General features: G+C 37.2%; 1 protein-coding gene across 4 annotated transcripts; it reads left to right on the top strand.

Annotated features, from left to right (window-relative positions):
- Window positions 1–113: 113 nt before the first annotated feature.
- On the top strand, window positions 114–25,751 carry LOC104238406 (probable ubiquitin-like-specific protease 2B). Of its 4 annotated transcripts, none has more exons than XM_070166581.1 (16): window positions 114–584; window positions 1,481–1,752; window positions 1,840–1,921; window positions 2,014–2,063; window positions 12,550–12,735; window positions 12,864–12,912; window positions 13,401–13,509; window positions 14,304–14,378; window positions 14,982–15,107; window positions 16,220–16,420; window positions 16,503–16,558; window positions 16,630–16,726; window positions 17,030–17,120; window positions 20,959–21,078; window positions 23,862–24,272; window positions 24,818–25,078. In XM_070166581.1, the coding sequence occupies exons 1-16, from the start codon at window positions 383–385 to the stop codon at window positions 24,962–24,964; spliced, it is 2,274 nt and encodes a 757-aa protein (XP_070022682.1). In that variant the 5' UTR covers window positions 114–382; the 3' UTR covers window positions 24,965–25,078. The 4 variants fall into 4 exon arrangements, with proteins under 4 accessions (XP_070022682.1, XP_009791085.1, XP_070022687.1 ...); XM_009792783.2 differs by having other exon boundaries at window positions 117–584; window positions 24,814–25,751; XM_070166586.1 differs by lacking the exons at window positions 114–584; window positions 1,481–1,752 and adding an exon at window positions 12,350–12,465 and having other exon boundaries at window positions 1,887–1,921; window positions 24,814–25,751.
- The last annotated feature ends 297 nt before the right edge of the window (window positions 25,752–26,048 follow it).

Raw genomic sequence — 26,048 nt, 5'->3', positions numbered from 1 at the left:
AACATAAAAATTATTATCTTTATCTCTGTGTAATTCAAAGTAATGCCCACCACCATTAAAAATCTAAACATTGGCTTACACGTAAGCCTCTCATCTCCAACTTAGATAGAATTTTGGGTTATGCAACGAATTTTGAAGATTCATTGTTGATCTCGGTACTATAAAATTGGAAAAATGTGTCATCTTTTATATTTTCTTTTCACTTTATGCAACTGTATTTAATTAGAATTGAGTTACAACTATTAATTGGAATCTTTTGCAACTTTTTCAAATGTAAAATTGTAAGTTTCATTTAAATTGGGACAAAAGAGAGGCAAAATCTTTGGCGTGGAAAGTGGGCAAAGGCACCGTTGAGGCAGCGCAAAAGGTACGATCATCCACAATGACAAAGAGGAATAGCCGAAAGAAGAAGACGAGTAGCAGCAACAGCCAAAGCCCTAGCAATCACAAATTCTCCATTTTCGAGTTTAACCCTGACGATGAGCGCGTTGAGAAACACTCCAAAAAGTTATTGCAAGCATTTAAAATTCAAAAACCTAAAAAAATCCATTCCCCGATTGATAAGTACACCTTTCTCGGTTTCTGTACGTTTCTGCAAAACCCTAATTTTTGTTTCCAGCGTACAATCTTTGATTGAACATAATGTAGTTATTTTTCTTTGTTGCTCTTTTATTATACTAGTGCAAAACATTGTTTTATTTCAAATTGATCTTGACACTCGAAACATGAAGTATTGGAATAGGAAGAAAAAAGACATAATGGAACCATAATACATCTGATGGTTTTGGTTTATCATTCTACCGCAGGAAGTAAAAGTGCAACTTCTGAGTTGTGTCTAATTTCAGAAGAGGGGGAAAATATAAAAGTTGAAAGATAACAATACGATTGTGTAAAAAAAGGGAATAAAAGTGATGAACATAGGGTTGAAGGTAATGGACGGAGACTGAGAATGTACTTCGGTTGAGCATGATCCTTGCACTACTACATGGGGGATGACGGACACATTGAGCGGAAGTATCAACGACGAGAATAAGTTGATGCATATATCTAGGAATTGAGAAACAGAAGTTTTGTGGTGTAACTTATTCTTGCAGTTTCTTCTTATCAGATTTTGCTCAAAGTATACAATAATAGTGTTTATGGATTCAATTAAATTGATACATCTCCATGAAACATATATAATGCTTTTGCATTCATCCCACATGGATTTGTTGAAGATGCTTTTGCATTCATCCCATCTTCTTAAAATTGTACATGCTTTTGGTTTTGAATTTGTTGAAGATGAATGACATATCTATAAGATCTGTGAAAATATTTGGCTTAAACTAGGTGACATCTATTTCTGTTTGCAGATTCCTTTCGGTATTTTTTTTTCATTGCTAAACTTTTGCCCTGTTTTTGTCCAGCAGGCTTTTAGTTTATCTTTTTTTTTCTTTTAACTATAGAAGTGCTGATATTCTATTTAACAAATTTTCCTTAGTTGAAGGAAGAACAAGGAGTTCAGAATATGATTCCGTGAGTGAAATCCTACACATTGATGATAGTGATGATATTGCAGAAAAGAAGATATTGGAGTCAGGTGCCACTGTGACATCTAGCTTTTCAAGTTTGAAGCCTTCAACGGATTATTCTCTTGGTCATCTTGAGTCAAAATGTGACACTTCCGGGGCCAAATCCCGTTTAACAAGAGCGAAAATACCTGGATGCTCTGTCACTGATGGCAAAAGTTTTAGGGGAACACTTTTTGCTGATGTACCCATATTTCTCAATTTCTCATGTTTCAAACTTTACATACTTCTAACGAATGCTTAATGACTATACCATCCAAAACTTCTGCAGAATGAGCCAGTTATTCTAGATTCAGATGATGCTACTGAAATCGAATCATCCAAGCCAGCCTGTTATCTGCCAGAAAATAAGGGTTTGTTTAAATTATCATTTCATATTTTCAACGGTTGCTCATATAAAGCCACTTATTTACTTATGAAGATGTTCTGTTTTTAATCATTTTAGGTTCAGGAAACCAGCAAGAGTTGATGCAAAGTCCTAATCTATGTGATAAAGTGAGCATGCCTCTTGTAGTCTTCAGAAGTAAAATGATATTCATTCTTGTATCTGATAGAGCAAGCCTCTGTGCTTTGTTTACTCCATCATAACTTTGAGCATCTAAAAGTAATTTTTCTAAAAGATGGTTCATTGACTATAAATCCTTTTTCCAGCTGATGTGTTGTTCACAATTTCTCTGGTGTAGCTGCTAAACTTTAGGTTAACTGTACTTTAATAATAATAATAATATAATAATAATAATAGTAATAGTAATAATAATAATAATAATAATAATAATAATAATAATAATAATAATAATAATAATAATAATGATAATAACTGCCCTTGGAAATGCAAAATCGAGTAATTAAAGCAACAACTTTTCCAATACAAACTTAACTTTTCTCTCCAGACCAGCTTTTCTTAGTTAGTGGTGTAGAGGCAGAAAACCTAATCTTTCTAAGTTCTGTTTCGTCTTAGCTTCCTGTTTAGTTTTAGGTTCCAAAATCAAGCCACCTTATAATGATTGCTCCCCCATAAGCTGCACAGTTGAGATAAAATGCTAGCTTCTTCTGTAACTCTTATGCAAGACGGTTTCATGAACTATTAGTGGTGATAACATAGCTGGCAGCTTACTCAACTTGCTAGTCCAAGATGCAGCTTCTCTACGTTTCTTCTTCTTTCATTCAGCAATATTTCATGGCTGAACTTCCATATTGACTGCAAAGCGGCATGCATAAGGGATCTGTGCACGTCATTAATCTTAAAATATATAAGAAAGCAAATAGGTTTTGTTAAACAACCATGGATAAATCAAAAGTAAAAAATTTCATATGAAAACAGTATATATGTAGGACTTTTGTTCCACGGAAACGAGGGTGGTTATCTGATATGAGTGAGGATCTAGGAGTCGGATTTGTTGTCACCTAAATCTTAGGATTCGGCGATACATTTAGTATTGCAGGTATGGGTGCTGGATGCTGCCAATAAATACATACCAAGTACGTATCAGTAAATTCAACATTTTGTTCCATAAGTATATCTCCTATGATATCAAAGTTTCTGATACTTTGTGTGTCTGCAAGTGCACGCGCTCGTATAGATCCATCAATTTGAAATATGCTTCTCTACCATAGTTGTAGTTAACACACCCTAACATATCATTTTGCTGATGGTTTAGCAATAATTATCTCCGCACAAAGTCCTGCTTAAAATAATGGAATGCTTGGTTGGTAGCATATGAATAAAATATCCCTGCATAACTAATGCATCGTTTGGTTGGTGATTATAAATAATACCCGCATTAAGTTATGCGGGATAAAAATGTGGAATAAGAATACTTGTATTAGCAATGCAAGTATTAAATATCTAGAAACAAAAATGCCCTTTTGTGTAAGTAGTTCATGCATAAAATCTCTTCATTATTAATCACCTCATAAACAATCTGTAGATTTTGAGAAGAAGAAAATGCTTCTTGTATTTCTGTGTATGTTTACTTCCCATGAGCAAGGGAATTTATACAAAGCTCCTAATGCTAATTAAGGAAATAAAATAAATTTATACAATCTATCCGGCTATCAAATCAAATCAAATAAAATTATATCTCCTAAATATAATCAAATCTCCTGAAATCATGCTAATCAACACTCCTAAATCAAGTTTCCTTGAATCATGCTAATCAACACTCCCCCTCAAGTTGGTGCAAAGATGTCGCACATGCCCAACTTGCAACTCAAAGTATGGAAAGTTCGCTTGTTGGGACCTTTGGTAAACACATCAGCTAGCTGTTTTTCCGATGGCACATGAAACAAACTCAAGACACCAGTTGGAACTTTTTCTTTGATGAAGTGTCGATCAATTTCCACATGCTTTTATCGGTCATGCTGGACTAGATTATGATCTATACTGATGGCAGCTTTATTGTCACAATACAAGGAAAGTTTTTCTTTTTCATACAGTCTCAATTCATGTAGTAGCTTTTGTAGCCAAAGCAATTCGCAAACACCCTGGGCCATAGCTCTATATTCTGCCTCCGCACTTGATCTAGCAACTACACTTTGCGTCTTGCTTCTCCAAGTAACCAAGTTTCCTCCTGCGAGCGTACAGTAACCGAATGTTGATCTTCTGTCATCTAGAGATCCAGCCCAATCCGCGTCTGTAAAAGCTTCTGTTTGGAGGTGATCATGTTTGGAGAAAAGTTGACCTTTCCCTGGAGCTGACTTCATATAACACAAAATGTGAAAGGCAGCTTGCATATGAGGATCTCGGGGATCATGCATGAACTGACTCACCAGGCTAACTGAATAGGCTATGTTTGGTCTATTGTGGGAGAGATAAATGAGTCTTCCAACCAGCCTCTGACATCTCTCTTTATCAATTGATTCTCCAACTCCGCTTTGTAACTTGTGATTGCTTTCAATGGGCGATTCTGCGGGTCTGCAACCTGTCATACCGGTTTCTTTCAAAAGATCCAGAATATACTTCCTTTGAGAAATAAAGATTCCTCTTTTGGATCTAGCAGCCTCAATTCCCAAGAAGTACTGCAATTTTCCTAGATCTTTGATCTCAAATTCATATGCCAACAACTTCTTCAATCAAACTGTTGTAAGTCCCAATCAAGATTAGCTGTACAAGATAAAAGTTCTAATAGTGTTCATCTTAGCAACAGGGGCAAATGTTTCTTGATGATCCACTCCATAAGTCTGAGTGAATCCCTTAGCCACCAATTTTGCTTTGAATCTTTCAATTGCTATCAACTTTGTACTTCACAGTAAAGACCCATTTGCAACCAACCAACTTCTTGTCTGGTGGTGAAGTGACAAGTTCCCATGTCTCATTTTTTGACAAGGTTTTCATTTCTTCAATTATAGCTTGCTTCCATTTAGGATCTGCAAAAGCTTCCCTCCAATTCCGGGGAATAGACACAGAAGAAATAGACAAGGTAAAGGCTCTATAGGAAGGAGACAAAATTAGATTAAGGGTGTTTGGTGGTGCAAGATCTGACTCCTTTTCTGAGAGCAATAGGTTCATCTAACTCATTAGGAAATGTAGATAACTCACCAGTAGAAGAAGGTTCAACTTCGGTAGATTGCATGATGGCTTCTTTTGCTCTTTTTTTCCTTGAGTAAGTTTTCAAATTAGGCCTATCCAAACGCCAAATAGTCTCCCCCTGAATTCTTTCTCCAATTTCACTTTTCCCTGTGACAATGTCATCAAAATGTCCAGTCATGGAACTAGGTAGAATCACCTCTTCCTCCTTACTGCTCTCCCCCGGAAGAGGTGATGAGGTAATACTGAAATAGGGCTCAGATTCTCGAAAGTTAACATCCATGCTAACAAAAGATCTCTTAGAGGGAGGATGATAACATTTGTAACCTTTGTATGTCGGAGAATACCTAATGAAAACACACTTTATAGCTCTAGGATCAAGTTTTCCGGAATTTCTAGTGTGGCCAAAGCAAACACGCCCAAACACCTTTGGAGGAGCAATATATTCATTCTTACCCTTTAAAGTTTCCAGAGGACTTTGAAAATTGAGGGGTTTAAGTGGCATTCTGTTGATAAGATAGGCAGCCGCTAGAATAGCATCCCCCAGTAATGTTTTGGTAGATGCATGGTGAACATAAGAGATCTTGCTACTTCTAACGGATGCCTATTTTTTCTTTCAGCAACCCCATTTTGTGCACTAGTGTAAGGACAACTAGTCTTGATGGACTATCCCATTGGACTCCAAATAAGCACCAAATCTTTTATCCATGTATTCGCTGCCATTGTCAGTTCTCATGATTTTTATTTTGGCATCAAACTGAGTACAAATCATCTTATGAAATGACTGAAAACAAGAGAAAACTTCACTTTTGGCTTTTAACAAATATACCCAAGTCATCCTAGTGCAACAATGAAAGTAACAAACTATCGACTACCAGACAAAGAAGCAGTTTGGGTAGGACCCCATACATCAGAATGAATAGTAATAAATGGAGTTGTGCTTTTATTATCACTCACAGGATAAGAGTTTCTAGTATGTTTGGCATATTCACACGCATCGCAGAACAAAGATTCAAATCGAATCCTTGAAAACAAATCGTAATATAACTTCTTCAAAACAAAGAATGATGGGTGTCCTAACCGTCTATGCTGTTGTATTATTTTTTGGTTGACATCCTTACTTTCCCTAAAAAAGGCTTGACCAGAGTTATGAATTCCATATAATATGTACAAGTCATCACGCAATCTACCACTGCCAATCCTTTTCCCTGTTTGAAGATCCTGAAAAATACAATGATCGGGAAATAACTCGATTTTATAGAGCTTTGGTAATGGCACTAACAAGTGAAAGATTGATAGGGAACTCGGGGACATGGAGCACGAATGATAGTTTAATATTAGGAGTACAAATGACAGAACCTGTTTCAGAGATAGGTGTTAAAGAACCATTGGCTATTTTAACATTATCTCCTTTGGGAGACGGAGAATAGTTTTGAATGCCTTTAGAAGAGTCTGTCATGTGTCTATTTGCACCAGAATCGACAATCCAAGAATTAAGGTTATCAGCAAAGGCAGTACCTGATGGCACATGATTTGGATGTGGCAACATTAACAGAGTCAAGTTTGGCTAGGAGGCGACGGAAAAGCTGAATTTCATCCGAAGATAAGATTTCTCCAAAAACTGTCTCCTTGAATGTCTCCGTATTTCAGACCAATAAGAAGGAAATCAGAAGGAGTTTGTGTTACGGACAACCAACAGAGAGAGAGAAAACTTGATCTCTTTGATAAAAGAGGAACCCTAGTGCTGTGAGGGAGTTAACTCACCTCAGAAAGGTAACAATGACTTTGATACCATGTAGATTTTGAGAAGAAGAAAAGGCTTCTTGTATTTCTGTGTATGTTTACATCCCATGAGCAAAGGAATTTATACAAAGCTCCTAATGCTAATTAAGGAAATAAAATCAATTTATACAATCAATCCAGCTATCAAATAAAATCAGAATAAAATCAGATCTCCTAAATATAATCAAATCTCCTGAAATCATGCTAATCAACACTCCTAAATCAAGTCTGCTTGAATCATGCTAATCAACACAATCCCCGCATAACTAATATGTGAACCAAACGACCCCTAAATGTATTGACCAAATCCATTGGGCATGACACCCACACAGAAATCATGTTGAATCCACATGGCTGCAATAGGGTGTGAGAACGCATGGGAGAAAATATGATATATATTGATATATTGTATGTTCAATACAATACAAGAGATCCTTATTTATAGCTATACTATACAAGGACATACTACTGTTCCAATGTGGGCTAAGACTACATATCTAACACTCCCCCTCAAGCCGGTGCATACACATCATATGTACCGAGCTTGTTACACATGTAACTAATACGAGAACCAGTAAGAGACTTAGTGAAAATATTTGCTAGTTGATCATTTGACTTTACAAACTTTGTAACAATATCTCCTGAAAGTATTTTTTCTTTGACAAAGTGGCAGTCGATCTCAATGTGTTTAGTCCTCTCATGGAACACTGGATTTGACGCAATATGAAGAGCAGCTTGGTTATCACACACTAGTTCCATCCTGCTGATTTCTCCGAACTTTAACTCCTTGAGCAACTGCTTGACCCAAACTAACTCACACGTTGCCATAGCCATGGCCCGATATTCCGCTTCGACGCTAGATCGAGCAACTACATTTTGTTTCTTGCTCTTCCACGAGACCAAATTACCTCCTACTAGAACACAATATCCAGATGTAGATCGTCTATCAGAAGGTGATCTTGCCCAATCAGCATCTGTGTACCCAACAATTTGCTCGTGGCCTCGATCCTCGAATAGTAATCCTTTGCCTAGAGCTGACTTTATATACCGAAGAATACGAACAACTGCATCCCAGTGACTATCACAGGGAGAATCCATAAACTGACTTACAACACTCACCGGAAAAGAAATGTCAGGTCTAGTCACTGTGAGGTAATTCAATTTTCCAACCAACCTCTTATATCTCGTAGGGTCTCTAAGAGGCTCCCCTTGTCCAGGCAGAAGCTTGGCATTCGAATCCATAGGAAAGTCAATAGGTCTGCAACCCATCATTCTAGTCTCCTCAAGAATGTCTAAGGCATACTTCCGCTGTGAAATAAAAATACCTGAGCTAGACTGAGCGACCTCAATACCTAGAAAATACTTCAGTCTGCCCAGATCCTTAGTTTGGAAGTGCTGAAAGAGATGTTGCTTCACATTAGTAATACCATCCTGATCGTTGCCAGTAATAAAAATATCATCAACATAAACCACCAGATAAATACATAGATTCGGAGCAGAATGCTGATAAAACACAGAGTGATCAACATCACTACGAGTCATGCCGAACTCCCGAATAATTGTGCTGAACTTACCAAACCAGGGTTGAGGGGACTATTTCAAACCATATAGTGACCTGTGCAATCTGCATACACAACCACTAAACTCCCCCCTGAGCAACAAAACCAGATGGTTGCTCCATATAAACTTCCTCGTCAAGATCACCATGCAGAAAAACATTCTTAATGTCTAACTGATAAAGAGGCCAATGACGTACAGCAGCCATGTATAAGAAAAGACGAACAAATGCTACTTTAGCCACAGGAGAGAAAGTATCACTATAATCAAGCCCAAAAATCTGAGTATATCCTTTTGTAACAAGACGAGCCTTAAACCGATCAACCTGGCCATCTGGGCCGACTTTGACTGCATAAACCCAACGACAACCAACAGTAGGCTTACCTGCAGGAAGAGGAACAAGCTCCTAAGTGCCACTTGCATGTAAAGCAGACATCTCGTCAATCACAGCCTGTCGCCATCCAGGATGAGATAGTGCCTCACCTGTAGACTTAGGAATAGAAACAGTGGACAAAAAAGATATAAAGCATAATGAGGTGACGACAGGCGATGATAACTTAGACCAACATAGTGGGGATTAGGATTAAGTGTGGACCGTACACCTTTGCGGAGTGCAATTGGTTGACTAAGAGGAGACAAGTCCGCAGTAGGTGCTGAATCTGATGCAGGACGTGAATCACCTGGGCCTGATGCTGGATGTGGACGGCGATGATAAGTCAAGAGTGGCGTTGCTGCAAAAGGTTGAACTAGATTATGTGGAGGAATTGGACCTATAGGTGGTGGAACTGGAGCTATAGATGGTGGAACGGGAGCTATAGGTGGTGGAGCTGGAGATGTAGAGGAAGATGGATGGGAGATAGTGACTGAATCTCCAAAAGAAGAGACTGGTAGTACCTCAGAAATATCTAAGTGATTACCTGGACCTGTGAAGTATGATTGGGTTTCAAAGAAGGTAACATCAGCAGACATAAGGTACCGCTGGAGGTCAGGAGAATAGCATCGATACCCCTTTTGCGTTCTCGAGAAACCAAGAAATACGCACTTAAGAGCACGGGGAGCTAACTTATCTGTTCCTGGAGTAAGGTTATGGACAAAACAAGTGCTTTCAAAGACACGGGGTGGAAGAGAGAACAAAGGTAAGTGGGGAAACATAACAGAGAATGAAACTTGGTTCTGGATAGCTGAAGATGGCATACGATTAATAAGATAGCAAGATGTAAGAACTGCATCCCCCCAAAAACGCAACGGAGCATGAGATTGTATGAGTAGGGTACGAGCAGTTTCAATAAGATATCTATTCTTTCTTTCAGCTACCCCATTTTGTTGAGATGTATACGGACAAGATGTTTGATGAATAATCCCATGAGATTTCATAAAATGTTAAAATGGGAAAGACAAATACTCTCGGGCATTATCACTACGAAATGTGCGAATAGAAACCCCAAATTGATTTTGAATTCAGCGTGAAAGGTCTGGAAAATAGAAAACAACTCAGATCGATTTTTTTAGCAAAAATATCCAGGTGCATCTAGAATAGTCATCAATGAAACTAACAAAGTAGCGGAATCCTAAGGTAGAACTAACCCGACTAGGACCCCAAATATCTGAATGGACTAAAGTAAAAGGTGACTCTGCTTGATTATCAATACGTCGAGGAAAATGAGAGCGAGTATGCTTACCGAGCTGACAAGACTCACACTCTAGAGCTGACAAGTGAGATAAACCAGGTACCATTTTCTGAAGTTTTGACAAATTAGGATGTCCCAATCGTTTATGTAATAAATCTGGTGAATCAGTAACAGGACAAGTTGTTCAAGGAAGACAAGATATGAGTCCATGTGATTTAGCAAGGATAAGATAATAAAGTCCATTTTATTCACCCCGGTACCAATGATCCGCCTTGTACTGCGTTCCTGTATAAAAACATGGTCATCAAGAAATAAAACGACACATTTAAGTGATTTGGCTAGGTGACTAACAACTATGAGATTAAAAGGACTATTAGGGACATAAAGAACTGAATCTAAAGGTAAGGAAGGAATTGGGCTTGCTTGACCTATTGCAGTTGCCATGGTTTGAGACCCATTGGCCATTGTGACTCATGGAAGAGATTGAGAATACGAAATAGTAGTGAAAAGAGATTTGTTACCAGAAATATGATCCGATGCACCTGAATCAATGACCCAAGACTCAGAGGATGAAGATTGAGAGACACAAGTCACGCTATTACCTGTCTGAACAATGGAAACTATCTTAGAAGATGTCTGCTTACCTGCTTTGTACTGAAGAAACTCAAAATAATCCACTAAAGAAATCATCCGACTATTTGAAGCATCGGTTCCCATGTCGCTACAATTAATAGTAGTAGGGTTAACTTGAAATAGTGAAAATTAGTAACTCCTTTGGGAAAACTGAAGAAATCGCTGAGAAAACACTGTTTACAGCAGCAAAACAGAACACTATTCTGCGCTGGAAAACACTGTTCACTCCAGAAATACTGTAGCTCTCAGAATATTACTGTAGCAGCCGGAAAAAAAATTCAAAGTGGTCGGAATGAAATAAAAAACAGTAGGGGTAGGATCGGAATTACCAGACGACCCAACTGTTCCGAAGGAACTTTTTCAAAAAATGGCTGGAAGTCCACTTTTGAAATCACTATTCACGCCGGAAAAATATAAAAGTGGTCGAAATTTGGTGTAACCTGGATGGGTAGGCTCGGAATTGCAAGGGGAACAATCTGCCCTGAAGAGTCGTCGCCAAAAAATGGCCGGAAGGTGGCCCACGCGACGTCGTAACTTCGCCGGAAAATTTTCTTCGGACAGCTACAGTACCGTCGGAGATTTTCACTGAGGTTTGGTCGCCGAACAGTGACTACTCTTGTGGTAGTGTTGGATTTTTTGGAACAACAGTGACCGAGACAAAGCAGACGCAAAACAACTTTGAAAGTCGCCGGAAAAAGGGTTCCGGTGACTGATTTCACTTATCAGAATAGCTGGAATTTATGCACAGCGATAAATCTCTTACGATAGCTCTGATACCATGTGAGAAGGCACGGGAGAAAATATGATATATATTGATATATTGTATGTTCAATACAATACAAGAGGTCCTTATTTATAGCTATACTATACAAGGACATACTACTCCTATTCCAATGTGGGACAAGACTACATATCTAACAAGGGGGTTTTGGAGGATCCATGTGCCATAATGTAGGACAAACTAGTAAATGAACTATTAGCGGAAACGTAAAAGAAAGAACATAAGATTTAACGTGGTTCAGATCAAAATAATCCTACGTCCACCAGAGAACAGTTGCCTTTTTAATATTAACAAAGGAAGGGGAGAGTTCCCAATTACACTTAAGCGAATTTCTCTCTTTAACTCTCTACTCACTACAGTGTGTTGTATTATTTTTGGGATGGTTTCTACAAATGAAGGAGTGCATCTATTTATAGAGGTAAAGACCTCCTCTTGATGTCATTGGTGACATCAAACTACCTCTTCTTGATGTCACCCATGACATCAAAGGAGGAAGCTTCCTCCTAGCATCCACACCAACTCTTTCCACCAACTCTTCCAATTGGCATGCCATTGTTGACTAAACATAAACCAACACCTTCATGAACTGTGAAGTAAATCATATGATACATCAATCACATACATCAACGATTAAAAATTATTGGTCATGTGCTTCAAGCTGTATATTGATAAATACAACACACACCGTTCCTCTATCAGAACTCTTTCTGCGCCCATGATATTGTTCAGGCCTCATAATGTGATTGAGATCAATTAAATAAGGTAGGATATGATGTCTGTTCCATTCTAGATATGAGTTAATTTACACTGATGTTGGAATATAAAATACTGCTGATGTTGTATCACTCTGCGTGCTTTTTCCTTTACTGCCAAGCATAAAGTGATGAAGGGGGCGAGAGCTGGTGAAGAAGAAAGAAAAGGAGAGTTGAGCATGGATTTTCCCCGATTGGTGGTCAATCCTTTTAGAAAGTGAATTGAACACAAATGATGGTGAAGATTACAATAGGAGTTTTCTTCAAAGCTTGCAGAAAACTATTGCTTATACTTCACTTTTCTTTTTGCTATCCTTTGCAGAAAATTTCGGTGATTGTTAAACCTGATCGTGTCGAGTATGGAGATATGTGTTCTACAAGCTCCATTTTGACTTTTTCATGCAGTTCCATAAGGCTTGAGGGCTCCTCCAAGTGGATGAACTTACCATTTACATATGAATGGGCACACTGTGATATTCTCACTATTAACTCCATGTGGTACAAAATTGTGAGTATAGTGCATCCTTTATTTTTGTATTCCCACCCACCCCCCCAAAAAAAAGAGGAAGGGGGGGGGGGAGTTGGTTGGTAAGTGAAACTTGCTAACATGCGAGTTTACTTTGTTGCTAATGTTAGGTTAAAACTGCCCTTGTGGAATTGCATCTCAAATCCAATGAAAATTCAGGTTTCTGCATTTCAATAGAATACTTTCCGACGTAATTGTTGATGTTGTTAGATAAATGATTTCCTTCTTTTAAATTACAATTCCCAACATTTGAGATTAATTTCATGGTCTCAAGCTGCAACTGAAAAAAGCCAAATCATGCTCTCCTGCTGGTTTGTTCTGAAGAACCTCCTTCATGCTCTAATGAAACAACTTCTTTGTCTTTAGGGTAGAGTAATTGTTAGAATTAGGTTGGAGAAGAGAATGCTAGATTTTTCAAATTCAAAATTCATTATCTGTTGGTCATATATGTACTGGAGATTCTGTTGCATGTAACTGTCTGATGGGTCAAGTTTTTGGCTTTTGGAGGGATATGAGACTTGGAGTTGGAAACTGAAAAACGTAGATTTTTCTGTGTAATTTATTAGGGGAGAATATTGGTAGTTTTTTAAAGCTGTGATTCTACAAGTGATTGATCTTTGTTTACATGAATACCTCTAAATTTACAGGCGCTGTTGTGTTAAAGTTTGCTTTGTTCCACCCTGATTGGTCTGAAACACAAGAAGCAATTAAGATGCTGGATGTGAGATACAAAGATAAATGGAATGACATTACATCGTAAGATTCTTCATTGAACAATGTATTTGATGGTTCATCTCTTATTTTTAGATGTCCTTTGGGATCTTGCTTTCGTTTTGGTAGTGGAAAATGAAGTTTACTTGTGTTCCTTTACTGTATTTATTGTCAACAGCCTCTCCTCCCCCAGGCACATCTGTGAGATACTTCTTTCATTGTTTTCTGGATTTAGCTGGCTAAGCTCAATGTGAGACTAGTGTTTCTGTGTATAATGATTATGCTCTTCCTTTTATGAAGAAAGTAGGTTTTCTTCTTTGATGGACTGTGGGAGCAGAAGAGTTTTTTTCCCCACTAGAATTTGTGAGATAATTTGTCTGAAAAAGTTCTCTAGATTTATTCTCTTGGCCTTGTAGGACACACTTGCTGTACCAATTGACTGTCTCAGTTGCCGGAGATGTGAGTGAAACTACTAAAATGACGATTTTAATACCACCAATGGATGATGAAGATCAATTTGTTATTGATTCTACCTTCAGTAGCTTTTAGAACAAAGGGTAGCCCGGTGCACTAAGCTCTCGCTATGGCTATGCGGGGGAACCGGGGAAGGGACGGACCACAAGGGTCTATTGTATGCAGCCTTACCCTGCATTCCTGCAAGAGGTGGTTTCCACGGGTTGAACACCATGACCTCCTGGTCACATGGCAGCAACTTTACCGGTTATGCCAAAGCAACTTTACCTTGAGTAGCTTTTAGAATCTTACTGTTAATTCCCTTTCCTCTCTTTGATGGAACTTTTAATATCATCATTAGTTCATTACAATGCCTCCTTTGTCAGACTTGATTGCACGAGGAGCTACAGTCCATTTTTTGGGCAGAAAAGCAATTCAGTTTCAAAGCATTATCATCCCAAGTAAGAGATACTTATCCTTGTCGCCTTTCAATGTACATCTGATTTGCCGAGTTGACTAAGGTCTAATTTTGGTTGGCCGCAAAAGAATGAACAGCTTTTGTTTCAAATTGCTAGTGGTGATTTAAACAGTATGCCCACTTATATTTCTATATATATATTAAACTGGTCCCGGGAACCGGAGGAGTTCCTTATGTCTTTCTCTTTGACTTATGAATCATTATAAAAGGTTTTTTTGTGGCGACATTTCTCTTTTGTTGCCAAAAGATTGACGCAGTTATGAGGTGTAGAGCCAGGAAGAATGACTAGTAATTAGCTAATTTGGCATGTAAAGGGTTCAAGTAGTTTGAAAGTTCTAGTTTAAGATATATATTCCTCAGACTTTTCTTTCTGCCATGTGTTTCTAGCATTCTAAAGGTAAAAACTCAACCTTTACAGTAATCTAATTAAAAAAAAAAAAGGATAGTTGAAGTAACTTCAAATTTGGGTAAAGGTCACTGATTAACGCCTTAAGATTTGTCGTACGCATGCCTCCAACTTCTGTGTATCTGAAGTAACTTCACATTGTTTGATTCTTGTATCTTATTTCATTATCTACTGTTCCAGAGATAACTTTGAAGAAGTTATTTTTCCAGAAGGGGATCCAGATGCAGTTTCCATAAGTAAGAGAGATGTTGATCTATTACAGCCTAAGAATTTTATCAATGATACCATCATCGACTTTTACATTATGTGAGTTTATATTACCTGTTTCAATTGGTACTGCCCCGCTAATTTGGTTTGGAATTAAATTTAGCTAATCTTTTTGGTTCCTTTTTCTTTCTTTCTTTATCTGGTTATTCATTTATGTGAACTTAGTTATTCCTGTAAGTATAAATATTGGCATGTGGTTCGTTATCAACATCTGGAAGTAGGATCTACTTTTGTTAACCACAAATAAAAGGAAACATTTAGTGGCTGTGTGACTCTTAGGTCAAATGTTTCTTCATTTTGTTTCAGCTTTTTAATCAGGACAGGTCAAAGTTTACTGCATGATGGACTCCTAATGATTTCATTGCATAGTAGTTGCATCTGAACCAGATTTGGTTATTGCTGTCATAATCCCTCCCTCCCTCCCGATTATAAATATTTGTAATCTCTTACAGGCAACATGAATCAACCACCTTCATTTGCAGTATATAGGCTCCATGTAAATGAATATCAGGTCCTCTGTGTAATCCCAGTTCATGCTGTTCACAGCATACATGAGTTTCTTTTAAGGCTCAATACACAGATAAAGTTCAATCTTTAAAGTTTGATAGTTCGCTTGTTATAACACCTCAGCATGTTGTAGAGTACCAGGGCCTGAGAACAAATTAACCCTGACAATACTAGGGTAGTTATTTATGGAGGATACTGTATGTTACTTTTATAATTTTATTACCTTATATGTGTCTAGATCGTTATCTAAGGGTATAGTATTTCAAAACTCCTATCGGTTGGTTTCCTTATTTTCTATAGATTATACCATCTCCAGATGTTGCTCAAGTGTTGTGTAAACTAAACGTTTATATATATATATAGATATATGGATATAGAGACAGTTTGTTCGAACGTTTTACATATGAAAATAAGCTGGAGATCTACCCAGAATATTTTCTTCTGGTCTATGATTGTACTGTTTTGCATTATTGCTCTTGAAGAGACATACAAAAATCCATCTAAAAAATGACATTCAAAAGCGTAAAACCACAAATTTCAACATTTCAAAGATGTTTCATTCATTTTTTCTGAAGTTCTGTACTTGTTGTCTACTGCTTGACACTGTGAAAGAAGGAAAACTCGATTGATGAAATGAATTGCAGGTATCTTAGGAACAAAATCAATCCAGAGGAGAAAGATAGGTTCCATTTTTTCAATAGCTTTTTCTTCAGAAAGCTTGCTGATCTGGACAAAGATCCTACTAGAGCTTGTGAAGGTAGAGCTGCTTTCCAGCGAGTTCGTAGATGGACTACAAAAGTTAATCTTTTTGGAAAGGATTACATTTTTATTCCCGTCAACTTCAGGTTAGAAGCTGTTATAGAGCCATCTTATATGTTAAAACTTTTATGGTACAGCTCTCCACTATGATTTTTTTTCTTGTGACAGTCTCCACTGGAGTTTGATAGTCATCTGTCACCCTGGCGAGGTTGTTACCTTTAGAGGTATATCAGATGACTTATCTGTTTCTGTTTCTAGTTATTATGACTCTTCATAACTGGAGGTAAGTTTTTAGGAGAGGAAGAAATGAAGAAATCATCTAGGGTACCATGTATCTTGCACATGGACTCAATCAGAGGGAGCCACAAAGGCCTGAAGAATCTTTTACAAAGGTATAATCCGTTTGAGTTGCTTTGACTCACAAGGTTGAGTAGTTATTGGTTGAGTCGCAATCATGTAAAATAAATTAACTCTGTTCGTATATTATATGAGGTACATCTGTACCAATAGTCTAGTGATAGCATTTGGTCATTCACCATGCAAGTGAGCATATTGCAAACAATGATATATATGAGATCTCTTTACAAGGTAGTGTGTCTGTATTAGTGAAATTCATTTAGGTTTCACTATGAACGACTAAGATTGTTTCTTGATTATAATGGAAAGAGAGAATGTTTCATGTCTTGTAAGTGCAGTTACTTATTGGAAGAGTGGAAAGAGAGGCACAAGGAAGTATCAGAGGATGTTGCAAGGAAGTTCTCGAATCTGCCCTTTTTCAGTCTCAAGGTATCACTCCATTCCGATCTCTCTATCGTGCATTGAAAATGCTTTTTCCTTCAATAAGACGTATTCCTTTAATCGACAAAAGGAGAAGTTTTGGTTATTGTCAACAAAAGCAATGGCTATCTTTTTTAAAATCTATTTATTGCACATATAGAATGAACACTGTTTATATGCTGTTTATATGTTAATAATTACAGTTATATTATCATCTTCAACCTCTAAATTTGACTCTCTAATAAATCACTGTTTTGGGAAAGTAAAAATTTATTAGTTGCAACCTGCTTATTAGTTATTAAACTCCTTCACTTATTAACAGGAAGCTTAATATTTTAATCATTCATGAGTACATTTTTTGTAGGACCCCCTTTTTAAAAAAAAATGTTAACAGTTGTATATATAGCAACACCAAGAGAGTGCTGCAAGCCGTATTTACAATGCCAGAAGTCCAAAAACAAAATTATGCCCTTTTTCTTCTGAGAAGGATTTTTTTGTCGGACTTGTTATAGAAGTAATATAAATATATGTTGTATTATTTGGGAGTTTAACTTTTCAATAGAATATAAAATATATTATAATTTTGTTTCTGATAATTAATAATTTGTAGAGGTTTTCTTAAAAAAAGAACTATTCATTGTGAAGAGGTAGGGGCCAGCCTAAGAAGTATTGGGGAGAGGTGATCAGGCAGGACATGACGCGGCTTCAGATTTTCGAGGACATGACCCTTGATGGGAAACTGTGGAGGTCGAGTATTAGGGTTGTAGGGTAGGGCCGTAACTATGTGAGGCTATTCTGATAGGATTTTTATCTTAGACTGCTAGTGGTTAATGTTGTGTTCTAACTACTCTTTCGTTTTATAGTGTCGGGTCTATTTACTGGTTATTGCTATTATTTTCATCTATTTTCCGGCTTTTATGTTGTTATTATTCCTTTGGTTTCTGTTGATGGTACTGATATATATTATTTCTTCTTGTTTTCTTGAGCCGAGGGTCTTTCGGAAACAACCTCTCTATTTCCTCGGGATAGGAGTAAGGCCTACATACACATTATCCTCCCCAGACCCCACTAATGGGATTTTACTGGGTCGTCGTTATTGTTGTCATTGTGATGTATTAAGTAGATATGGGTAGAAGGTAAATGAGATGTTTTTTCTCTTGGAGTAGCTAAACTTGATTTGTAATTTCATTACTTGGTGATTAATATAATGTTTAGTTACCCAAAAGAAGTAGATTGGCTGTAACAACCTAAGTTGCTCGGACACGGGTGCGGATCTAGAGGTCGGATCCTTCGAAATGTAAATTCTAAGATTCGGCGATACAGATCCTAATACGGATACGGGTGCGGGGATACGGCTAAAAATAATTCAAAAAAATAAAAATATCTCTAAATTATGAGAAATTTTGTGGAATACTTATGCATAGCTTGTACAGTGTGGATTTTCTTTTTTATTCTCAAGTTGTAGATAAGTCAAGGATTGATTTCGTTGATAAGGTATGCTATTTTCTTCAAATTTACCCTAGTTTTGGTTCTGATTTCGAGAATCAAATTGTATCTCGTCTCAGAATGTACCTGAATTTTATTGAATCATGTGAACTTAGCTAAAACCAGAACATAGTGAAACAAAAGGGTCTACACAGTTGATACCAGCTAGTTGGATTAAAGGTTAGTTGTTGATACACTTACATTCGATTCAACTGGGGATAAGTGTGAGATCTAGACCATCTTCTTATAGGAACCTCCAATTTGCCTTGTTAGATTGTACTCCATTGGTTGAGGGAATGGATTGTTTTCTCCTAGATCAAACCTCATCTCATGAGCTAGCTTTAAGGGTTGGACTAGACCCAAATCCCAATATTCATTTTCTTAACATGGTATTAGAGCCAAACCTAATCTTATTCTCGGTTCACTTAATGTTGGTCCCCTATGTTATATTGTCTACAGTGCACTCCAGATGTCCAGTCCTGAGCGTATCAAGGTTGTTAGAGTGTCCCACGTTTGCTGAGGGAGTAGATTGTTGTCTTCTTATATTGTCTTGACAATCCTCACCTCACGGGCTAGCTTTTAGGGTTAAACCCAGTGTCCATTTTCTTAACGGTCTCGAACAATAAATTGTGTACTAATATTGCAAAGACATAGGTCTGAATACATCATAGGGATCCTTATTTTGAAAAAAGGACAGCATTGAGATACAAAGGATTCATATAGAGGACTAGGATGGGATTAAGGCATATTTGTTACTCAAAATTCATATTTAGAATAGGGGAAGTTTTTGTAATAGTCAAAACCACAGATTAGAAGTGCGATGGAAAGAACTTTTAATTCTTGACTGGACAGTAAATTTATTTTGGGACATGGGAAGAAGTAAGTAACCTAAAACTCTTGAGATTATGAGAGACTATCAACTTGTAAGATGCTAATTGCGACACAAAGCACCCTGATTTGCTGTTGAGCCCATCTATTCAAGCCTTGGTGGATGGGATTACCTTGGCTACCTGTGCTTGTGGTGGGGTAGACAGACTATCCCCTGGATCAGTTGAGGTATGTGCAAGCTAGCCCGACCACCAAGTATAACACACTTCCCCTCCAAAAAAAAAAAAAAAAAGGAAAAAAAAACTAGACCGATTTCCTTATGTGGAATAATTCTTTTGTTCAGTATAAATATCTTGTTTTCAGTACAATGTACCTGATAGTACTTTATATTACTTTATCCTTGATTTAACTACTCTTTATAAGTCACCTACTTAGTTGTTTAATATTTTTTGAATCATATTCAAAATCTCCAACGTAATCATCTGCCTGCACTTTTTTCTTTAATCTCCACTGCAAGCACTTGGGCCTTATAAAGTGCAGCTGATGGAGGAAAATACAATTGGTTTTTTAAATCTGCATCTGTTACATTAAGAATTGTGATTTTTCAAATTTCAAATCCTCATGCCTGCTGAATGCTACAGTTTTGCAGATTGATTTTGTCTTTATGCACTATTTGAGAAAAATAAACTCAATCTTTGGTACCATTGGATAAGCAATCATCTCTTTCTTCTACTACGATATGCCCCATTGCATTTTCACTGCAGAACTGAAATTAGCCTTTTATATCCTTAGTTCATCCAGCAAAGTCGTTAGTTGAGAACTTTGCATACTCCTGACATATTTTTGTTTACTAATTTAGCATTTTTCTGCTTTTTTCAATTGCATGCTAGAGCACCAAGCTCTTCCACTACTTATAAGTTATACCATATAAAGTTAAGCATTTATCACTAGAATACTTGTAAATTTGGGGTTTTTGTGGTATCTTGGACAGTTTTATTGACCCTTTGGTTAGAATTGGAATTGCTCCGCTCTACTTCTCCAACTGCCCTTGCCTCCTCAAATTATACAAAAAGGGGGAAAAGGAAAAAGAATAAGGCAAGCATACACTTAAATAAACCAAAGGGAGAAGAAAGAATCCCACTACTTTTAGAGGACAATTCAATTGAGTATAGTGAGTCGGCACCTGACTAAGGCAAAATACATTTAAATAAACCAAAGGGAGAAGAAAGAATCCCACTAATGATGTACTACAGGAAGAGTTACAACTTTTAATGTTACTCAGTGACCACATTCTTTTGCAAATGGGTTTTTATCAAATGTCTACTGTAAAGTTTTCTGCAGTATAGATTCTTTTTCCTATTTGGTCTCTTTCATAGACTTGGAGTTAATTTTGGTGATTGCAACATGCATGCATACTGCTTGAAACATATTTTTGGAAACTAAAAATTGCAGTAAACAATCATAACAAATATCTTGTTACTGTCTTTTATAGTAAAACATCTTACACCCCAACACCTTTATTTTTTGCTTCCAGCTGCCACAGCAGGAAAACTCATTTGATTGTGGCCTTTTTCTGCTACATTATGTGGAACTTTTTCTGGAGCAGGCTCCGGTCAACTTCAACCTCTCCAAAACAACTACATCGTCCAAATTTGTAAGCTGTTTCGTCCTTGTTATATCCTTTTGAATTGAACCGGGGGTTATCATTTTATATATGTTGGGGGCGTTAGGTGATGGATATCTTGGACTTTAGAGAAGCTTTTGCACTTCATCCACGCCATCTCTCATTAAGTCGACAAGGTCATTTTGTCTATGAATGCTTGCTTTTCAGGGTTTCCTGCTATTATTCCTCATGCATTGAATTCTTTTCTCAAATACTTCTCAAAATTTCCTATTGTGACTAATTCGTTTATCTTTGTTTCTAGAGCTGCTCCAGGGTTTTGATTAATTGGTACTAGTCCGTCTTAATAGATTGAGAATATCTTTCTCTTTTCTGGTATGCATGCTGATTAAAGGGGAATGTATACAATTTTCTTGAGGCTTAGGTAGTATAAGGGGTAGAATGAGAGGAAGAGCTTGAGGATATAGGAATTTGGAATTTGACGAATAGTGCATCTTAGTAGTACATGATACGGTAAAAGTTCAAAAAGCAGTCTCCCACGTTTACCTACATGCTCTTCTGGATGCACAAAGAAGAAATGGTAATATTCCACAGAGGACTCAGGATAGAGAAATTCACTTATGGAGAAGTTGGAACCAGACTAGCAAACAAGGCTTCACATTGAGCTGCCAAAGTGATGCAATGTGGATAAATTTTGGGGTGTGTTTGGTACGAAAGAAAATGTTTTCTATGGAAAATGTTTTCCTAGAATATTCATGGAAAATGAGTAGTTTTATCACTTATTTTCCCTTGTTTGGTTGGTGAGTGGAAAACTTTTTCCGGAAAATATTTTTTAGTGTTTGATTAGAAAGTAGAAAATATTTTTTTATGCTACTCTCCTCACCTCCCTTCCCCCAAGCCCACATGTTTCCTTGCCCCCCTCCTCCCTCCCCACAAATACCCAATGTTTCCAGGACTCTATTTTCTTTAAGAATTTAATTATTCTTCTGAAAATTCACACAAACCTAAAGGAACTAATGCGCTGGCTTTACCTTTTTACGCAAAAAACAACGTTGAAATTTGCTCCATAATTAAAAAGAAAATGCTCTTTTTTGGTTGAAAAAGAAAGTACTCATTTAATTGAAATAAAAGAAAATACTTTTTGTACATCATGAAAAGAAAATACTATTTTGTTAAATGAAAAAAAAAAAATCTTTTTCTACATCATTAAAAGAAAATACTCTTTTTGTTGAAATGAAAGAAACTACTTTTTACTACATCATTTTGTTGAAATGAATGAAAATATTTTTTCTACATCATGAAAAGAAAGTACTTTTTTTTTTGTTAAAATGAAAAAAATACTTTTTTATATCATAAAGAAAATTTTCATTTGTTGAAATGAAAAAAAAAATCTATCTATAACATGAAAAGAAAGTACTATTAAGAATATTTTTATTTTAGTTAGGGTGGGGGTTTGCCGAGGGTCTATCGGAAACAACCTCTCTGCTCTATCGGGGTAGGGGTAAGGTTTGCGTACACACTACCCTCCCCAGATCCCACTTAGTGGGACTTTACTGGGCTGTTGTTGTTGTTGTAGTTAGGGTGGGGGTGGGGTGAGGGTTTATGTGGGTGGGGGTGGGGGTGGGGGTGGGGATGGGTTGGTGGGGGTTGGGTGGGGATGGGGAATAGGGTGGGAAGGTTGAAAAAGAGTTTTGGAAAATGTTTTCCCTTCTCTTGATAGGGAAAACATTTTCCTCCAATTGGAGGAAAATGATTTCATGAGGAAAATGTTTTCCAAAACATTTAAGCCAACCAAACATTGGAAAATTTAAAAACATTTTCCGGAAAATGTTTTCCTTCGTACCAAACACGCCCTTGGTACTTTGCAATTTTAGTTGATACTGCTGAACTGCTTCATGCAGCTTTAATTATACGAACTTACATATCTGCATTTTGGCATTTTTCTGTAGGATCAAATTGTGTATGGAGTAATAAAGCTCCAGAAAAAATCTTAGGGTAATCTTAATATACCTGTCCTGTAGTTTAGTGAAATTACATAAAGGGGAGCCTAGTAGCCTACAAGTTATGATGATCCATTGTGCTTGTCTTTCTCCCCATTATCTAGAACTTTTTTTATTCTTCTATTTCTTGTTGTGCTTTACTTGTTGCCTAATGCTACAGACATGCAGGGTGTTGCATTATGTGGCTACAAGATGCCTCTTTTCTCGAGTTATCATCTGTTAACATGTTGCCTCTCTCGCATCTCTGTGAATCATTATTTCATTAGGTTTCATGTTCATAGTTAAAGTTGAATACATATTAATCCGGGAAGTTTCTACTGTTGTGGCAAAGGGGTTCAAAAATTGCTTACCTATTAAATAAGTTGAAGACATATTAATCATGGCTCTATTGTAAATCCTGTCTTTCATTCCATTTTTAGATTTTGACTGTCCTGCAGAGCTGAGCGACTTAAATTCAGTCATTGGTAAATTTGTCTGACTGGACTAGGAATGAGTATCCTGAAGTTGAACTATTTCTTCACAAACACTTAAAAGATGCAATGTTTGAGATCATATATGCTCAATGTAACTTGCATTTTGCTATATGTAATCATGGTGTTATGATATCAGTTAATTATTGCATGATTTTACTGAACTCTATGGGGATCTAACATTCTTAGCTTGATATGAAGACTACAATAATATTATTGGGACGATGGGAAACTATTTTGACAGTTACATTGACTGCTGCTGGGTTTATTCTATTGTTTCTTGTGTTGAATAGTTATTCAGTTATTCATGTCCTACTGGCACTTTTTGTAATATTCCATTTTTCAGCTTGCAGGAGATTGGTTCTCAACTGAAGATGTTGATTGCAAACGTGACCATATTAGACGATTGATCAGTGAAATTACAAAAAATAGAGTTCAGAAGGTTTCTTCAGCTGATTCTGATGACAACTATTCTTTACATTGCTTAGAGGAGGAAAATATTTGTAAGAATGTTCCTCAGGAAACTTGGAATGCCAGAGAAGCATGTCCTGGTGGTGACTTGAGCTCACATGAGGCTGAACTTCTTACTATGTCTCCTGTAGCCAACCTTATTAGGGGTTTGAAGAGTGCTGCAGTATCAGAAGTGGTTTCTAGAGATTTGTTGCAAGCACCAGATTCTGCAAAGCCACCCACTTATGACAATGATGAGCAAAAGGCACTACTGGATCCATTTAGGAATGTCATGTCACCAATAGAGGTAATCGATCTTTATCATTCTGGTGCTTAAGTTTGCTTGACTTTTTATAACAACCAATATTCTGGATGGAAGTCCTTCACAAAATAGTTGCATGGATAGTCATCAGCTCCCCTTTTGTGGGATTGCTTGTTTCCAGGGAAATATCTGTGAAAAGGGTGTGAACGACAAAACTAAGAAAGTGGCAAGGGCATTAATTTATAGAACCCTCATCGTTTGCAGATGTTGGTTATCTTACCATTCTCTTTGGATGTTGAGTGATGAAGGTTGGTGTGGTGCAGGAAAAGGGGCCTTTGCAACTACTACTTTGGCAAAGCAATCAATTTTTTGTTTCATCTTGCCCCCTTACTAAAGTGGTGTATTTGTATTTGTCCAAATATTTCCTGTTTAACTCTGATGTTCAGGTTTTTCTTCTTCTTGTCTTTTTGGCCTGAAGTTATCACATTCTTGACAATGTTCCTGTCTCTTATCCAGTTTATATTCGCATCCGAGCACATCTCCAGTGGTTAACTTAGTTGTCTTGTTTCTTATTATTTTTTAAAAGGAAGATGCAATTGGGGAGCAAATGTCTATATCACCAGCCATCAAAGCAGGGAGCCAGCCCATTGAAATTTTTGCAGCACCACATGCTTCCAGCAGTTCTAAAGCAGAAACCCTGTTTCCTGGAAGAGAGAGTCTTCTTAGCAAAAAGATAACTCCAGGTTGTCAAAGTTATGGATGTCGATCTCCAAATTCACTAGATGATGAAGAGCTTAAGGCTGAAGTAGAGGAGGTTTCCGCTCCTGATGCAGCAAAATTTGACTCACCAATTTCGGCAGAGGAACTTGCAGGCTATATTGTTTTGGACTCTCAGGAGGAAGATGAAAACCATGATCCGAATGGTCTGGAGAATAACCTACCCACTACAGCCACTATTTCTGCTTCGTGCCACAAGGAGGTTAACTCCACTGATATCTATGATTACAAAGTAAATGAAAAGATATTGTCTTCACAATTAGTAGAGCAGGCTGCAAAGAAGCCAAGGCCCGTGCCTGAAGTTTTGGAGGTGTCCAGTTCTGGAACAGGGAAAAACGAAACTGCGCCTTCTTCAACATCATGTGAGGAAGTTGCAAGCTTATATATCCAGGATTCAGAGGTGGTCAACTCTGCGAATTGTAGTGAAGTAGATAATTTAGGACCAACAACAGGATCCAGTATCAAGCGTGTTGCAGGGCAGATGAGGTCTTTGTTTCGCCGTCGACGAAGAGGCGGATAGACCTGCCAGGAGACTTAAATATTCATAATTGACTTGTATGCACAGCGTTTTTGGTTGATATGGATTTCGAAGGAAGTAGGTACACCTGTAAATACACCTACTGTCTCAACAATGAATCTTGCCAACTTTCCCCTTTGGCCACCTTTTTGTCCAGAACTATCTATGCGGAGGAAATACGTGTATATATATATAAACATTTATGGTTGAATATTGGGTGTTTCTGTTTTCTTCTTCTTACAAAAGTGCCATTTATAAATTAACAATGCAGTGCATTCATTATATACAACTAGTATACCTACCCGCGCGATGCGCGAAAAATATTAAATAGAAGTAATTTCACAAAATTCTTATCTTACCAATATTGTTATTTTCACTGCTCTATTGTTAGAGCTTCTAAGAAACTGTTTCTTGCAGCCCTAATTATACTATACTGCATTTTAAACTACTTTACTTTGCATGTTGGAAGCAATGAAATTTACATTTATATAAATTAAATTAACCTAAAGCTACATGCATTCTTCATA

Source organism: Nicotiana sylvestris, chromosome 1 (assembly GCF_000393655.2).
Source record: "Nicotiana sylvestris chromosome 1, ASM39365v2, whole genome shotgun sequence".
Taxonomy (NCBI): Eukaryota; Viridiplantae; Streptophyta; class Magnoliopsida; order Solanales; family Solanaceae; genus Nicotiana; species Nicotiana sylvestris.
This window is presented reverse-complemented; position numbering and strand designations above follow the sequence as displayed.

What these genes read in the sequence shown, in the direction of transcription:
- LOC104238406 (XM_009792783.2), top strand. Translation starts at nt 383, where the DNA reads ATGACAAAGAGGAATAGCCGAAAGAAGAAGACGAGTAGCAGCAACAGC. An exon ending in ATCATCGACTTTTACATTAT is followed by an intron (nt 15,108 to 16,219) that starts GTGAGTTTATAT and finishes AATGAATTGCAG; the next exon opens with GTATCTTAGGAACAAAATCA. An exon ending in TTTATTCCCGTCAACTTCAG is followed by an intron (nt 16,421 to 16,502) that starts GTTAGAAGCTGT and finishes TTCTTGTGACAG; the next exon opens with TCTCCACTGGAGTTTGATAG.